Source organism: Fusarium falciforme, chromosome 3 (genome assembly GCF_026873545.1).
Source record: "Fusarium falciforme chromosome 3, complete sequence".
In the NCBI taxonomy this organism is placed as follows: domain Eukaryota; kingdom Fungi; phylum Ascomycota; class Sordariomycetes; order Hypocreales; family Nectriaceae; genus Fusarium; species Fusarium falciforme.
In genome coordinates this window covers 257,368-274,725 of record NC_070546.1, presented here as the reverse complement: position 1 = coordinate 274,725, position 17,358 = coordinate 257,368, and the positions used below count along the sequence as shown (strand labels likewise).

The window sequence follows — 17,358 nt, the reverse complement described above, 5'->3', positions numbered from 1 at the left end:
TTGAGGATTAATACTACAATGCTCCACATTGCTTAATCTAATGCCCGTAGCGCCTTTGGTACAGGCCACGCCTGGCAGTCCTTGAACATCTGCACGATGCCTTTCAAAGCGTCCCTTTCCCACGGGTCTGTAAAGTAGTTGCCGTATAACTGAATTGCCAGGGTCGCATTCACTAGAGCTGGCGGTGTTTCTGGATGTTGGACGGCGGTACTGCAGACGTCAAGTACCAAGGACCTCACGTCACCTTCAGCTCTTCGGTAAGCTGCACGGGCATCTGCATCACCTCGTCTGTCATGGGTTAGTGGCGATTAAGAGAAGATCCGGGAAGAATCCTCACCCGAGGAATGGCGATTCAGCAACCAGAATCATCTTGGCCATCATCATGTGCTGCATACCCGTGAGGGCAATATTTGACGCGTACCATATCGTCGGGAACACCTCCCCTTTCGTCCTATCCGGGGGACGGGAAAGGATAGGGGCAAATCGTCCTACAACGTATTGTTCGAGATATCTCTCCTGTTCCTTTAACCTTTCTACTGGAAGTCAGTGAATCGTAGTGGATTTGGTAGAATGAAACTCACGCCAACCAGTTTCAGACTTGTCCTCAAAGAGCCACTTTGTGACCTGGCTGGTATGGAAGATGAGCTTGTTTGCGGGTGAAATGTCTGCCCACTCGGCTGGTGGCTCGACCATTTGTGGTGAGTACCCTCTTCGAAGGGCGTAGTAGACCTCCTGTCTCAACGCTATCCAATAAGACGCGTTCAAAAGCTCTCGGTGGTGAACCAAGTCATCCGAGGTCAGACTTCGAAGCACAGCATTGAGGATCGCCAGGAAGTTGACTCGCTCATCCATAGGTGCATCAGCGGTACTATCGTCGTCCTCCTCATCGTCCATCTCTTCAAACTGGCGCAATACTACAGCTGTTGTCACGATCAACTCGCGTGCCTCCCCGTCCCTAGTTGTGTGGAATTCCTTGAGCACAGGGATGCATTTCAGCATGTACTCGACGGCGGCGCCTGGGGTGAGATTCGGTAGGTGTTGGCCACGGTAGACGATTCCTTGAGGTGTCTTGAAGGTGGCGACGCGACACATGCGGCGTGTTGAAACGGCAAAGATTGCATTGAGAAGAGGGGGATATTTTCTGGCACGTTCGGGGACGAGAAGTTGGAAGAGTCTTTGAGGGTCAACCAGATCGAACTATAGCGCGGTCAGTACGCACTCTTAGACCAGAAGGTCGTATCCAGTTACCCAGTGTGAGAGCTCCTCGACGTAGTATCGAAGTAGGCAAGCTTCTTGCACACCATCCAACGGTCGATCCTTGTCTTGTGGTGGCTCAAGGCTATGGAGTATACCGCCCCAGGAAGGGCCTCGCTGCGATAACACTGGCAAGTGTTGAGCAGGCACATGCCGATAGTTTGATGGGTTTGAATGTGAAAGGTGCTCAACACTTGATGGCGATGGTATCATGCCATCCGAGCCTGCAGAATGGAGGATGGTAGAACTACCAGGAGTTGTCGGTGAGGCTGCCGTGGCAAGAGGTTCATGTGTCAATGCGGCCGGCGCCTCCGCTTGAATGTGGGCTAGATCCGTCCTGTCATCGATAGAGAAGCTATCCCCATGTATGGGGGGTGACGTCAAACGGGCATTAGTGTCCCTCTCTGCAGCGATCCTCCGGGCTGGACGTTTCGGTCCAGTATGGAGTCTAACTATGTATATATATCAGCATTGAGTAACAGAAAGGTGGCAATCAGTCTCACATTCTTTTGCGCTGCTATTGACCCAATTTTGTGTCTCGGGAAATTGCGCGTCGTACTTCGCAGAGGAGCCATGTCTGAAGGGTCGTTTCCGTCCTGGGCGGATACACTGTAGTCCCTTTGTTCGACACCGATTACATTGAGGTATATCATCGTCACCTAGGTGGTACAACACGGTAAGACACCGTCAACTATCTTGAATGTCAAGCGGGCAGTCAGGAGACCGGCTGCATACAGGGGGATGCTTACATTTAAGGTGCTTCCCTATCTCGGAGAACCCTCATTAGTCAGCCGACCTACCATAGATGATGGCTTATCGCTCATACCTTTGCATTCCGAACAGGGGTTTTTTAAAGAGGGCATGCCGTTACGCACCCGTGGCTCGGTTCTCGTTGTCGCAGTGTGATAGACAGAGGCTGAAGAATGTAGCAAGACTCGGCGAAAGTGGACCGTGGCTCCTTCCCCAGGCCCACTCTGTGCGGGGTAAACGCGAGCTTCCTCGGCCAAAGTTGCTAAAAATTGCAACGGAAGGAAGTAATCCCGAGCTCGTGATCTGCCGGTGTAGGGTAGATCAAGAGGATGGTCAAGGAGAAAAATTGTGAGGAATAGAACCACGAGTTTGGGCTTAAAACATAAATATTAATATCTGTTTAAGATCATATATAGTTCAAAGTGTAATGGGTTTTTCATATCTCGTTTTTTAGGTAGATGTGAATGGTTGTGCTAGAAAAAGACCAAAAGCACAGGTTCCGGCTCCATGCCAGAGGATGATCTAGACTTCTCAGTTGCAATCCAGTGTCCAACATGGACGAAAACGCTCAAATGGCAATACATATGGGGATCGGAAGTGAAAATACTTCGAAGGACTCGATAAGCTAGTACAGAGCATCTAATCAAGATAAACAATAAATAAGCTGGACGGCTTGCACACGCCTGCGTCTGTTGCACTCACAAGGTACATAACGGCTAACTATTTACCAGGGAGGATGAAGCAGACATATAGCAGACATAATAAGGACGCAAGAAATTATACGTATTAGTTGGACGCCATGCCTGTTGCGGTATCACCTAAGCAATCAATTCCTCAGACATACACTGCCAACGCGTTCTCACCATACCGAGGGGATAAGTTGACAACCATCCATGTTAACTAAAATCAGATTGAACAATAAAACGGCTCTGAGTGAGAGCAAGTTTGACTTCAAGTGAATCAGATCACAAGAGGAGATGAATCGCGTAAATTATGCGATTCCGACGATGATATACGTGTTGAGTGAACCATGTCACTGTGATTTCTACTCCGCATCGACATTCAATTTCGGTCGTTCTCGAGAGAAAAAGAGACCTCGCCGTAGACAAGAGAATTCCATAGGGGGACATGTCGACGACGCGCTTCTGACATCCCATTGCTGTCGTCTTTCCACTATCCAAGCACTGACCCGAGGTCTCTCCCGATCTCATTGCTTGATGATTTAATTTGTAAGTGGCAAAGCTGAACAACTCCACGACCCATAACAACGTTAAGCATTGGAATTAAGGTTATTGGGTCCATCTGTATGGGTCGAGCGATACAAGTCTGGACTGATCTAGCGAATGATGCAACCGGAGGATCCTCTGTTCGTCATTGTTGCAGTGAACCTGGAATATCGGATAGAGTGGGATATGCCGCAATTGGGACGGTCATTTCAAAATCGATCGGAAGAGCCGAAGTGATGGGAATGCGTGTCTTGTGTATTCCCTGGCCCCCCTTTTCGGTGAGCGCGGCTGAAGGATTCCTCGGCAAAGTCGCAATTCTGGCAAACACACCGAGAGCTCGAACCTGTCAGATCTTGGAGAGCAAGGTCAAGCATTACGAGATGATTGTAGTCAATTCAAGGCCTGCAGGAAAGTGGAGGGACCGTGAACGATTGTGTTGTGCCAAGCTCATGATCTCCCACTCGGCCCCATATGCGGCGACCGCTTTTCTCGGAATGTCTCTGCTTGCTGGGGCCACCCTTGGCCTAGATGTGCAACCCAATAGCGGGGACCCCGACTCCGCGCTGAGCGAGGGTATGGTGTCCCGGAAAGTGGGCTTTCCCCGGTGTCAGTTGGTGGCAAGCCGGAGAGATGAAGTGCGAGTCAGGTAGGGATCTGAGCTGATCGCGTGGGATGAGACTCGCAACGGCCGCTGGGAGAGTTTGTCTTGCCACTCGGTCGGTCTTTTGGTTGTATAGATGATCATTCCGAGTCTATGAAAAATGCTTGAGAATGGGGGCGCACCATCTTTTCGCTTTGTGTGACCGAGAGTCGCACATGCATCGATTGCTTCCACCAGGCTCATATGCGCTGTTTATGCCAGCTTCGGCCAAGCCTGAGAATTCTATAAGAAGGAAATCGGAAATCCTATTTTCAGCCGGTGCCGAACTTCCACTTTTCGCCCTGCCATTAAACCCCATGTAGAAAAGCCTCGGAAACGCGCCATCACCATCGCCACGAGGCCGTTCATCCCACCAAGCTTAAACCGAACGGGAGGCTTGCCGAGACATCTTGAGCCAATGGCCAAGACCACATTAGCCATTCAGCCATTGCATTATTGCCGTTGAAAGGCCACTAGATGAGACGGTTTCGCTGTCGTCATCTTGCGGCTTGCCAACGCACGTCAAGACGCGCCACGGTCTGGGCGAACGCCCCCACTGAGACGATGAGAAGTCGAAGGATGCACGGCGAGATCTTGGCTCCCGAATAAGTTATTGCCAAGCTTACGACCAACAAGCATATCCGGGTCTGCCCATCCCCCCGTAGCCCCGGGTTCCCAAGCTGTACCCCTAGCCTAGCCCGCTTTGGGGACCCTTAGCTCGGGGGTAGGGGAATCTAGAACTACCCATACGCTATCTCGACTTCTGATGTCGTTATCGGTCAATTTTCGGGCATCCCACTAGCGAGCTTCAGATTTGCCCATGACCTCATCCCATCCTAGCTATGGCGAAAATGGGTCAGGGTGCGTTTTACTGGTTGTCGTTTCGTGCCAATGTTTCTGAACACGACGTCGACCGTCTCTTTTTGGAAGGAGCTTAAGTTCTAATCGCGTCGTTATCTGAAGGCGAAAGGGATTCAGGTAGGTGCGAGGTCTTGTGTATGGTTGGGGGTTATCAGATTGAGTTGGCAGTGCGACTGTGTGCTTGGCTGTGGTGCAACACACGAAAATCCATGCCATTTACAGCTTCTGTGGAAGACAGTGGCGGTATTTTGGCATTGACACTCCCCGTAGAGCCCACTGTAAAAGCACAATCTATTGTCGCTGCATTGATACTATTCAAGTCCGAGCTTCCCAGATGAGACAATCTGACCTCCTGGACCCAGGCACAAAGGCTATACTATGTATGACCGACCCTTGAATAGATGGTGCCACTAGCAGCAGGCAAGTCAGATAGCCTGCATGGTCGGGATCCCACCTCGAACCGCTAGAGTTTGTGGGGTCATGTGTGTTGGTCGAGAGCGTACAGAGTAAGGTTGCCAGGGTCCATGGCAAAGTTTATGGCCTTGGGGAGGATTGTGTCATTCTCGGCGATATTGGCGTAAAGTGTATCTCAAAGTATCTCAAATTGAATATATATCTTGGACTCTGCTCCTGCGTTTCAGCGTCTCATCCCATCGCCACTTTTCAGCCTCAGCGCTTCAAAGCCAGCAACAACTTCAGCACGCGAGACATCGCGCCCTGCCGGCACTTCTTCCTCTTGTTGTCTGTCACACATCGTGCAGTAACCATGGGGTTCGCAGGCCTTTTTGACGGCTCCAAGAGCACGGCCCATGTTTCAGCCGACCCCGAAGCCAGCGACTCTGAGCCCTCTGTCATTCACGATGGTGGCCTCGCATACACGCGTGTCAAGGGAGGTAACGGCTCCAAGCCGTCCTATCAGGAGGCTGTTGGTGCTCCGGTAGAGTCCAAGTCTCCCCTTGGGTATCATGTGGGATGGCTCACTGTCATCTTTCTCAACGTCAGTGAGTAGCATCTCGCCTCGTCGTTGGAGGACCGACACTGACTTTGGTACAGACATGATGATTGGAACTGGTATCTTTTCTACACGTAAGACTATCCAATAACAGGCATTGAATCATCTCATACTAAACAACCTCTAGCTGCGAGTATCCTGAATCGATCTGGTTCCGTCGGCTTGGCCCTCTTCATCTGGGTCATCGGTTTCTTCATGGCTGCCGCTGGTTTCACCGTTTACCTGGAGCTGGCAAGCTACTTCCCCAACCGAAGTGGTTCAGAGGTGGTGTACCTCGAGCAGGCCTATCCCAGGCCCAAGCACTTCTTCCCCGTCACCTTTGCCGTTCAGTCGGTCATCCTCTCTTTCAGCAGCAGCAACGCAGTCGGTACGTCATTTCGGATTTTCCATCGGGGTTCTCGGACTAACAGCGCCTAGTTCTCTCTAGGTATCTTTGGAGAATGACTGGCGATACACCTAGCGAGTGGCAGATGCGAGGCGTGGCCATTGCTGCTTACACCCTCGCCGTCATCTTCGTGGTTGCTAGCAACAAGTATTCATTGTGGCTGGTCAACTTTATCGGCACACTGAAGCTCCTCACTCTGGTCTTGTTCGTCAACCTGCTGCCTTTCATTCCTTCGGACACTAACAACATGTTACAGCATCAGTATCGCCGGTCTTGTCGTCCTTGGTGGAAACGTCGACCGAATTCCTGATCCCAAGGCCAACTTCCGCAACGCTTTCGAAGGTGAAACGCCCAATGGTAATGATCTGGCTAGTGCATTCGTCAGCATCGTCTTCTCCTATGCCGGATACTGGAATGCCTTCAACGTCGTCAACGAGATCCAGAACCCTATCCCTACTCTCAAGCGAAACGGCACTGTTTCTCTGCTCACTGTGGCTATCCTTTACATGCTTTGCAACATTGCTTATTTCGCCGTCGTGCCCAAGGAAGAGTTTGCTGAGGCTAGCGAAATCGCCGCCTCCGTTTTCTTCTCCAAGCTGTTCGGAGGAAGCAAGGCTGCCGCCAACGTGCTCAACTTCCTCGTTCTTCTGAGCGCCTTTGGTAACCTTTTGGCCGTGTTGATTGGCTCTGGACGCATGATCCGTGAGATTGGAAGGTGAGTTGGTGGTCCCTAAGTTGAAGGAGGGTTGTGCTAACCTCGACCTCCAGGCAAGGTGTATTGCCCTTTACCAACTTCTGGGTCTCTACGAAGCCTTTTGGAACGCCTTTGGGCCCATACTTTGTGAAATGGGTGCTTACATTCATTATGATTGTTGCTCCTTCAGCCGGTGATGCATTCACCTTCGGTACGTGGACCTTGTGACGCGTTGAGGTTTTGCTCTAATATGCCTTCTAGTTGTGAGCTTGGGTACTTACCCAGATGCCATGTTCAAGTTTGCTATGGCTGCGGGAGTTTATGTTCTTCGACGAAGACGCAAGCAAGCCGGCATCAACACCAATGACTTCCAGGCCTGGCATGTGGCTGTCATCTTCTACATCCTCATCCAGGTCTTCATTCTTGTTATGCCCTGGTGGCCTCCTAAGGGCGGCCCCTATGCTGGAGATGTCAGCTTCTGGTACGCCACTTACTGTGTGGTTGGTATTGCTATGTAAGTACTTTCGCCTCTTTTGACTACCCCCATGTCCTGATACTAACACCGGGTTTAGTGTCATCATCTGCGGCCTTTACTACGTCTTCTGGATGCACCTCCTGCCCAAGTGGAAGGGCTACCAGATTCGCACTGAGATCACTAATGTTGATGATAACGGAGCCAATACGCATCGCCTGGTTAGGATCCCCAACGCCGAAGTCGCCAAGTGGGATGAGGAGCACGATGAGGCTGGTAACTTGCGCCAGAGGCGTGTGCCGAGCTCGGGAGACTCGGGCAAGGAGTAATCGGAGAAGAGTTGAGGGAGCAAGATGGGTGGTCAATCTGAAATTTGCAAGACAATGCCTGGGGAGAGAACGTGTCCCTGCTATATATATCCTGCAATTAAATTCATCCTTCGTTCAATCATGTCAATGCAGCCTCTTGCTCTTGTATTCTCAACGAACAGCTGACGTCGAGTTATCTAAGATGATAGATGGGATGGGAAAGCATCTTCGAGTTCAGTATAGTCCTGTGCAAGTAGTTGAGGTTGTTGATTATTATCTAGTTGTAGGAGTCAACATTGAATACACTTCTGAGACACGTGGGATAAGCTTTGATAAAGTTCAAGATACAGAATATTAGAAGATATACGAAGGATACTAGCTGGTCTTACCAAGAACAATTAAGATAGAGGTAGAAGATAAGCCCGCCTACCCGCGTGCCAGGACACGCAATGCAATGTCTAGATGGGGCATTCATAGATAGGTTTCCAATTAGGTGGTCTTATATCAGTTCTTAGAATCTATTAATATGGATCATAAGTGATTTCATTAGGAATGCATTCCCTCGTTGCTAAAAGACGAAATTTAAACCAAACACCCTGTAAAACAACATGACACACTGAGTTCCATCCTACTCCTTCGCATTGCTTGCACAAGTCCATGGTTTTGTGGTGCTTTGTGTAGCAATGGCCTCAATCGATGCCCACAGCCCAACAACACAGATCAGCAGACCAGTGAGAAACAGAAGCACGTTGGAAACAAATCGACATGTCTGCTTCCAATCCTTGAACCAGTTTCCATGGTGCATCCAAAGCCAGAAGATTCCAGGGAGACCATACGAAAACCAACTGGCGAACAGGGCGCAAATGAGTCCTAGCAAATTGTTGAAGATGGGGATGGACTCGGCAATCACCATGGAGATGGCCCAGGTCGAGAAAGTGATGCCGAACCAGGCAAAGTTGGAAAGCTTTGTTCGTCGAACCATGTGTTTGGTGTTGCGGAAAAGCCTGGAGAAGATGTAGGAGGAGGCAACATGACCGTAAATCACACCAGCAATAACGATGGCTAATTCGATGTCAGTACGAAACATTTAATATTCAGGGGAGGGTGAGTAACGTACTGGGAATGGCAATACCCCAAATGGCCTTGCGCATAGTGCTCGAGCCGGCGGCAGAGAGGGCAGGCGAGGGAACATCGGGACCGACGAAAACGTAGATGACGATGGCGGCGAGGAGATAGAGAGTCGTGTCAACAATCTGGAGGAATGCCAGGGCCTTGGGCCAATCCTCAGGCTTCTTGAACTCGGCGATGACACTAAAGAAGCAAGAGTGACTCGCTAGAGAAGATGTTAGAAAGATGATGCGGGGCAGAACGGATGTGGGCGCTCATACAGAAAGAAATGGCGATGTTGGTGACAGCCAGGAATGCGCTTGTGAAACCAAGCTCTCGCGCAATGTGGAAGCTTCCGGAGCCAATGGGCCGCTCAGCTGCAACGTCTCCAACCGTGATGAGAACCGCTGTCGTGATGGACAAGCAGGCTAGAGATAAATGTCAGCTTATATGTTAAGGATGTAGCGCCAGCGGAAAACTCACAGGCAATCGACATGTAGCTCGTATACTTCAGAGTTCTGGGTAGGTTGAGAACCCAGAATACCGCCAGACCGACAACCGCCCACACAATGGTGCACGTAGAGCTGCTAGTGAGGGTATTCAGGCAGATGGTCCAGGTCAAGAGGTGGCTGCCCATGACAAAGACCTGGAAGATAACCTGCGCCCAGCCAAAGAACTCCTGGAAGACGCGTCCCATTCCAATCGATTTTCCGATAACCTCCACGGCATCTCCAAAATTTTGGACGAACGGGTACTGTTTTCTGAATTCGGCGAGGACGAGACCAGAGTATGTCGATAGGCAGCCCATGACGAGGATCAGGACGATGCCGGGAACGAGGCCGACGGTGGCGAGCACTGAAGGGAGCGAAAGAATTCCGAGGGAGACGGTTTCCGCAATCAAGACGATTCCTCCTTGCCTGCGATTTGGTCAGCACCAATTGACACAGTCGCAAGACTGTACCTACCACCACGTCAGAGTCTTGTAATCAATCAATTCGCCGTCTTCTCCATCCAACACCCTGCTACCGCTATCTACTGCGGTGTCGAAAGTAGGAGGAGCTTCATTGTTGACAGCTTTCTCCGCGTCTGGGATGGCATCGTGATGCTTCGGTGCTTGCGAGTCTGCCATTGTGCTCTTGAGGAATGTGTGGTTCAACGATACACGTTCGTGAGGACACTTCCTTTATAAGTCCTCGGCGAAATCCAAGTTGGCTGCGGGGTAGTTAGATAAGAAATTGGATTTCTGGAGAAAGAGAAAAATGCAGCCCCAAAGGTTTAAAGAAGGTTCCGGGGGCGAAGGCGGTCCGCCGGCACCGGTCATTAAGAAGAAAAAAACAATCACATCCTGCCGAGTCAAGTTGACCCACAGAGAGCGAATTTTCGGGCCATGCCGATGATACCGCGCACCGAGTTCGGCCTTGATATGTAGATGAAGCTATTTAGCAAATCTTCCTGGGCTAGGGACCTAGAACGAGATCGGCCAAGACATCGAATGACCCAACTGCCGGGGTTCATGATTGCAGGGGCTTAATGCAGCCGAATTCTAGGGCTGGGCGATAGAAATTGAGTAATGGTTACGTTATGGTCCCACAGGTTGGTAAATCTTCAAAGGCCGTTTGTCGTCTGATGGCCAGCAGCTCTCCACAGGGCTCATCTCGAACGTCTCCCACAGGAAGAGCACGTTCATCAACGATCTGAATCTTGCAGCTGTGATCAGATCAGTGCGGTGTTGCCTGAGCAGCCTCAAAGATGTCTGACATCATGACGCGCTTAACGTAGGTTGATAAACTTTTCAGCCTCCTTCGTGACAAGTGCATGCAAGCTTTTTCTCCCCTGTCGGAGGCTCAAATGCCGCTGCTTCTAGCCGATTTCTGGAATCGTTAAAACCTTTCTAGCGCACTCGCTCTGTCCAATGGTAGACGCTGACGCCTTTACTCGAGTCATAGTGGATCTTTTTCCCTTGCCACCATTCGCCCGCCGATCACGGTCCGAGGGTGGTTCGTTCGGAGCTTGCGATGCTTGGCCAGGAACGTTGATGGAGACGCCGCGGCAGTATGGAGCCGCAAGTTCAGACCGCCCCGGGGAGGTTCAGGCGTCTCCGAACAGTCAGCAACAAAAGTCTCGACAAAAGTGGATGCCATTGCGACCCGGATCTTTCAAGGGTCATGTGGTTGCTTGGCAGCCTCCGTTCAAGGTGCCACTCCGGGGTAGTACATGCAGGTAGAATACTTGTCTCGCACAAATCTCTGTGCTCTCGTTGGCGTAACCTTTCTCTTTGCTTTACGGCTGTAATTGTTCCCCAGAATATTAATAAGCCGCCGATGCAAGCTGGTGCCGGCGAGGTAGCACATCTCGACCACACCAATAGATAGACATGGGGATTATAGCGTCCGGCCCTTGCCCTGGGCAATCTGGTCATGTTGCTAGTATTCACACATGTTTGTGGCTTCGTGGAGCTAAATTCCAGGAGAAGAAAGCAGACCAAGGTTATGAAGCATTCAGCATTTTCTAGCTCACTAGTGTAAAATTGACTACGTATGCGTGCTGGTGAGCTAAGATAGACTGCTGCTCCCTATAAAGCCCTTGTCGGAGTTGGTCACCCAGCCTAATAATCTCCACGCCTTGCACTTTGTCAGAGGCCGGAACATGACAGCATGATCAGATATTGAGTTCCATCAGCCCAGCTGCAAGGGAAAGAGATTGAAAATTGTTGAGCAAGAGGGTGACAAGGCTTACGGCCGTCAAAACAGCTTAGAGCTGAAAGTTGTCGCTGGGGGCCTTGCAGCAAGTCCAGCATGGGCTATCGCCAGTGCCCTGCGAATTTGTCAGCTTTGTACGCGATAGACACTCTCTTGCCAATGGAGTAAGCTACCATGTTGTTCGAGTACTAAGTCATGTTAGTAAACCTTGAACCGAGGTAAAAGATGGGATAAGTGACACTCACCCAGCCATCAGGGCAGGTGGGCACTGAGGGCCAGCACACTCTCAAGCAGACCTGGAAGTTCTCAGGATGGATAGCTCCCTTGGGCGCGGAGCTCTTGGAGTGATACGAGTAAGGCTGCGAGACTTGGATGTGGAGACTGGAAACTAATCAACAAGACCGTTCATGCGTGTCAAGCAAAGGGCCAAGTCGAAAAGCCCATTTTCAGTATCCGAGACAGGTCGATACTGGACAAGGCTTACGTGATGTCTTCATTTGCTTTGCCGGAAGACCAGGGCATAGCGGCGATGCCTTGGGCGAGGAAGAGGATGGAAGTAGTAGAGAACTTCATGTTGAATTGTGTGCTAGGAACAAGGTGTGTAAAGTGTTTTTGGAGAGAGGATGTTTGAGTCTGAAAGAGCTTGGTGGTAGATTCTAGTCGAGATGAACCGACACCTTTATATAGTCCTGCAGACCCGGGTTCAACCCATATGGGCGCCAACATGAACGCCTAGTTTGCTCTTTAGTTCTCGTGCACATGTAACCTTTCCTCTCACGAATTTCCTCAGGTAACCGCGATTGACTGTGCAATGACGCCGGATCAACGTGTGGGTGGTTGAAATGACGGCTTCCGATGTTGTGTAATACATTGTGCGACATCGATCGGCGTGCCTCGGGCAACTGTTCTGTAGACGTTGCTGTAAGACCCTGGTCAAATGAACAGGAATATTCCTTTAGGACAGTCGCAAATATATATGAATATTGCCTACCTACTGAAGATATCTACAAGTTGACGTTGAGCTGGTCGGTCATGCGTTCTTTGAGCACTCTTGAATCAGGAGACAACTATGTCTCTCAACCGACTCTCTCTATTGCATTGCCATACTCATACGTGTTTCATAAGTGGTGAGTTGTCTTACGAGACTGAGACCAAGACTTGCCCATGTCCTATCGACTCATGCAGCAACATACAACTTAAAACACGACAGGGAAACGACCCTAGCGGTACGGCTTGCCTCTGAAGAATTAGATCCTATGGCTAAATGCCAGTGCACTCGGCATTTGCGTCATTCATTTCGGTCAGGCTCATCGGGTCCTCGGCAGAGAGGTTCGGGTTCCTCGGGCCAGGGACTGTTCGTTACTTGTATACAGGTGTTGTGCAACATGGGGCCTGTGATACGGTGCACTGAGGGGAATACATGATACGGCACTGGTTCATACGGGTGGACAAACTGATGGATTCCGTCGGCTGTTGTTATGACTCTAACATTGTCATAAGAGCAAGTTATGTAAGCATTAAGAAGGGGTATAAAGTCTTGTGTTATGCATAATTAATAACTGTCTCTTTTGGTGTTAATACCAGTGGCCATTGTACAGACGTCATTCACGAAAAGAAAATAACAAACAGAACCGTGACGTAGTCCACGGAACTATCCCGGTGGGCCTTGGTGGTATGTTGGGATTGGCGACGGAATGTCTCCGTACGTCGGTATCATTCCGACCCTTTGCAGCCATGGATTAGGCTCTGCGAGACTCAACTTGTATGGGCATGATAATAAAATGTTCTTTTAAACGGTAATTATGCTGCGTCTGCCATTGTCGTGGATGTTTCTTCAGCCAACTCGCTTTTCACACCAAACCACTATCGCCAAGCTTATACAATGATCGATCAAGTCAGTCAGCGTCTCCTTCGCTCCAGTGCAAGGGCAAGGATCTTTGCATTTAGCCTGATAGTTACTCTGTTGGTATTCTTGATATTCGTGTTTGTTACTCAGTACTTTAAGCCCTCAGGGAAACGGAACCTCAAAGATGGTCGCACGTCTCGTCTTCCTCCTGGCCCACGCGGCCTTCCCATCCTTGGGAACCTGCTCAGCTTGAGAGAGGGACGCCATGATCCGGACCACGCGTTTGTAAGTGTCGTTTGTCTGAGAGTAAACATTGCTGAACATGAAACAAGCTCCGGCACATTGCCAGCTTCGGAGAAATGACGACGGTGCATCTCGGCTCCAAAACTTGGATATTTCTCAATTCTCACCGTACCGTCTCCGAGATTATAGCCAAACGCGGCAGCGCGACCAGCACGAGGTCTCCCATGCCCATCTCCAGTGGCCTAGTCAGCCGTGATGGCAGGTCATTGGTACTTCCTCAAGAGACCTGGACAGAACGTCGACGAGTGATGCACAGTCTTCTTAGCGGCACCGCTTTGAAGCAATATGGAGAGTGGCAGGAGCTTGAAAGCACCCAGATGATGGCCGAGTACCTCTTCAAACCCGAAAAGTGGTACAAGCATCACTATCGCTATGCAAACTCGGTCGTTCATCGGATTGCTCTTGGAGAGCGTCTGGGCAAATCGACTCAAGAGTTGACCGACCTCCAAAACTGTGTCACCTTTTTCGTTGGAAGTATTGGATCCAGCATCATCGATTGGTTTCCAGATCTCGCCAAGTTACCCAAGTTCATGCAGCCGTGGCGTCGTCACTGGCAAGCTCTGGGTGACTGGAACTACGACGTGTACAACTCATGGTGGGCGCCTGTCCGAAAACAAGTGGAAGAGGGGACCGCGCCGCCGTCGTTTGTGCGCGATGTGCTTCTCAACAAAGATACGAGATATAAGGGAGATGACCAGGACTGCATGTATGTTGCAATGCAGCTGATCGAGGCAGGAAGTGACACTACACGAGAGGCACTTAACATCATGGTCATGGCAATGTTGGAGTATCCCGAGCCGTTCCGCAAGGCCAGAAGCGAGATTGATCAACTATGCGGCATTGGGGAGCAAGCAAGGCTGCCGGTTCTTTCCGACATGGACCATCTGCGCTTCATCTGCGCCATTGCGAAAGAAGTCTTGCGTTGGCGACCCATCTTCATCGTGACCCCAGATCATGTTGCTTCGCAGGACATTGAGTTTGAGGAATACAGGTTTCCAGCCGGCACGGGCTTTGTCATTAATGAAGTCGCCGTGGGCAACGAGTGCGAAAAGCCTGACATGTTTTATCCGGAACGATGGATGAATGGCCATGAAACCGACATCAGCCATGGGCTCTGGCAGTTTGGAGGAGGCAGGCGAATCTGTGTGGGATATCGTCTGGCCCAGAGAAGCTTGTTCATCAACATGGCGAGACTCATCCAATGCATAGACTTCAAGGCGGTTTGTTAAGCTCAACTCATGGTTTTGGAACTAGTTGCTAACCAGGCTTACAGGATGGTCCGTATAATGGGAGGATCCTCAACCTGGAATCAACAGATGAGCCTTTCCCAGTCAAAGCCACCATCCGCAGTAGAGAATACGAGAGGTTAATTGTCGAGGAAGCGACTGGGGCTGGCGTTTTGGAAGATGCGAAACTCGATCGGGATTAGTCGTTGAGTACGATGGTGTTGGACTTCTTCGCAACCTCACAACGTGGTGATTCACGATAAATTCGTAGTCCTTTCGAAGCTGTTCGTAGGGAATAAACACAGAATAACCAATAAATAACCTTGAATAACTCATATTGAAGTTCTATGACACACGCGGCTCATCTCCTTTCGTCGATGGTTTAAGCCGGCATCTGCCTTTGACATTCAGACGCTTTAGTGCTGCTTCACGCCTTAAGCATAACCTCAAGTGAAGCCGCTGTTGTGAAGCCACCGTTGTGAAGCCGCCGTCGACCTCACGGATAGTAGGAGCTCTATCATGTTTCCCTCATTGGAATAGGTCACGCTGTTCAAGGGTCAAAGTGTGGCACCAGATATCTAGACAGGACAAGATGCGTTCACACATGACAGACCATGTTAGCCCCGTTCCTCTACACGAGTCACATTTGCTGCACCGAGGTAAAGCTCGGGACAGGCTGCATAGGTATGGAGGAAACGGAACTCGGAGCAGTCCCGACCTCCAAGGTGCCGTGTCACCAAACCCTGGTATTTAGCCCTCCAGCAGAAGTGTCCTGTTAAACACCTACGGTCTAGAAATCACCCTCCGACTTCCCATTCTAATCTTCGATTCAGAGTATTCTTTCACCATGACATTGCTCCCACGAGAAGGATTCACGGTCGACTTTGTCGCCAAATTGGCCCGAGCCACTGTTCTGAACCCTCTCATCACCATTCCACTGGCGGTAAGCTCATTCGGGCTATCGATACCCAGTTCAACTGGCTCAGACTGGAGCCAGCCGCTGGAGGCCGCACGACCATATACTTGCTCCCTGGCTGCCTTGAGCGCCCTGTTGTACGCTACCGACTTCCTGAACAGGCAGTTCAATAATAACCGGACCACTGACCCGGCCTGGGACTGGGATAACGAGATTGTCGTCATCACTGGAGGCAGCAGCGGCATTGGAGCTCATCTGGCCCAGAAGCTGCATGCTCGCAATCCCAAGACAAAGGTCGTCATCATCGACTACGTCCCGTTAACTTGGAGACCGATTGAAGGGGCCTGTACCAAGTACTACCAATGCGACCTCAGCGACAGCTCCCAGATCCGTGCCATCTGTGAGAAAATCAGAACTGAAGTTGGTCACCCTACGGTTCTTGTTAATAATGCCGGTATTTGTCGAGGTGCCACGGTGTGTGATGGTTCCTACGCGGATGTAGAGGTTACCATACGGACGAATCTCATCGCACCATTCTTGCTGGTCAAAGAGTTTAGTCCAGACATGGCACGTCGGAATCACGGCCATATCGTCAACATTAGCTCAATGAGCGCGTATCTTCCACCGGCTAAAGTGGCAGACTACGCTGCAACAAAGGCTGGGCTGATAGCGTTACATGAGGTGAGTCTGCGCATACTTCCCTACTCCACAATGTCACTCCAGGTCTCATAATACCAGGCGCTACAATTAGAGTTGAAGAAAGCACCCCGTGTCAGACTGTCACTCGCGGTGCTCAGCTTCACTCGAACGCCGCTATTCAAAGGCAAGACGAATCAATCTAATTTCCTGTTCCCGCTTTTGGATGTTGAATCTGTGAGTGAGGCAATAGCAAAGACGCTGTGGAGCGGATACGGCAAGACAATCTTTATGCCTGGCATCATGCGCTACGTTGCGATATTGGTAAGTTGACTACCCCAATAGTGAATGAATGCATTGTTGACATGTGGATATAGAAAGGGGGGCCAGAATGGTTGTGGCGCTTAGCAAGAGAGGCAACTGGTAATACGCAGGTTGACTTTAGAGGAAGACAGAAGCTGGATCCCAAGACAGGAGCATTGCTTCAGACTTGAGCAAAACTAGAATAGTCACTTTGTGCATGGACACAATGTTACAACTACATAGTCACTCATTCAGTTCAATTCATTGACAAGTTGAAGCTTTTAACCATGTTCACTCAGTAAAGACGTAGTGTCATCCAAAGTGTTGAATGTGACGGGATAGGCGCTTATGGAGAAAACAGCACGACTACACTCCATCTCCATAGCCATCGCAACCAGCATTACCCACCTCAAGGACGACACACCTGACGGCCGATGAATTCATCACCTTTCACATGCAATGGCGTTTGAGGAATTCGGTACCCGATAGTTAATAGGTTCCTACCCCGCGGTGGCTGCTCAGGGTCGGCACGGTTGGGGATGGCGGAAGTGCTCCGGCACAGCCTTCGGAGGCATCCCGACCACAACACCACGGCGAGATGGCTCTTGGCAGCTTAAGGTACATACGTAAAGCCTCGGTATATACTATCTTGTGCGGGGAAGCAACTCGGCTGATTAATTTATTTGATTGGTATCTTCAGCCGCAGTTCAAATGCTTATT

The 17,358-nt window shown here is 50.3% G+C and overlaps 5 protein-coding genes and 1 pseudogene across 6 annotated transcripts, besides 1 other annotated feature; 3 read left to right on the top strand and 3 right to left on the bottom strand.

Annotated features, from left to right (window-relative positions):
* Positions 1-32: 32 nt before the first annotated feature.
* NCS54_00339800 lies at positions 33-1,872 on the bottom strand (annotated as a pseudogene). Its single transcript has 5 exons — positions 1,758-1,872; positions 1,249-1,706; positions 582-1,197; positions 338-533; positions 33-288 (listed from the first exon to the last, which is right to left on the bottom strand).
* Positions 33-1,872: a sequence feature.
* A 3,625-nt stretch (positions 1,873-5,497) lies between these two features.
* Positions 5,498-7,623, top strand: NCS54_00339700 (Hypothetical protein; the record flags this gene model as incomplete). Its single annotated transcript, XM_053148972.1, has 8 exons — positions 5,498-5,732; positions 5,785-5,817; positions 5,871-6,110; positions 6,161-6,332; positions 6,385-6,843; positions 6,897-7,033; positions 7,084-7,336; positions 7,395-7,623. 8 exons carry the CDS (start codon positions 5,498-5,500, stop codon positions 7,621-7,623), a joined length of 1,758 nt encoding a protein of 585 aa, XP_053004947.1.
* Positions 7,624-8,230: 607 nt separating this feature from the next.
* Positions 8,231-9,880, bottom strand: NCS54_00339600 (Hypothetical protein; the record flags this gene model as incomplete). The annotated part of the gene is made up of 5 exons (XM_053148971.1): positions 9,675-9,880; positions 9,193-9,626; positions 8,991-9,137; positions 8,720-8,935; positions 8,231-8,664 (listed from the first exon to the last, which is right to left on the bottom strand). Exons 1-5 carry the CDS (start codon positions 9,836-9,838, stop codon positions 8,231-8,233), a joined length of 1,395 nt encoding a protein of 464 aa, XP_053004946.1. The 5' UTR covers positions 9,839-9,880.
* A 1,580-nt stretch (positions 9,881-11,460) lies between these two features.
* On the bottom strand, positions 11,461-11,981 carry NCS54_00339500 (Hypothetical protein; the record flags this gene model as incomplete). The annotated part of the gene is made up of 3 exons (XM_053148970.1): positions 11,461-11,560; positions 11,616-11,789; positions 11,893-11,981. 3 exons carry the CDS (start codon positions 11,979-11,981, stop codon positions 11,461-11,463), a joined length of 363 nt encoding a protein of 120 aa, XP_053004945.1.
* A 1,309-nt stretch (positions 11,982-13,290) lies between these two features.
* Positions 13,291-14,986, top strand: NCS54_00339400 (Hypothetical protein; the record flags this gene model as incomplete). The annotated part of the gene is made up of 3 exons (XM_053148969.1): positions 13,291-13,539; positions 13,587-14,777; positions 14,831-14,986. The coding sequence occupies 3 exons, from the start codon at positions 13,291-13,293 to the stop codon at positions 14,984-14,986; spliced, it is 1,596 nt and encodes a 531-aa protein (XP_053004944.1).
* A 644-nt stretch (positions 14,987-15,630) lies between these two features.
* On the top strand, positions 15,631-16,829 carry NCS54_00339300 (Hypothetical protein; the record flags this gene model as incomplete). The annotated part of the gene is made up of 3 exons (XM_053148968.1): positions 15,631-16,380; positions 16,438-16,659; positions 16,713-16,829. The coding sequence occupies 3 exons, from the start codon at positions 15,631-15,633 to the stop codon at positions 16,827-16,829; spliced, it is 1,089 nt and encodes a 362-aa protein (XP_053004943.1).
* Between the last annotated feature and the right edge of the window lie 529 nt (positions 16,830-17,358).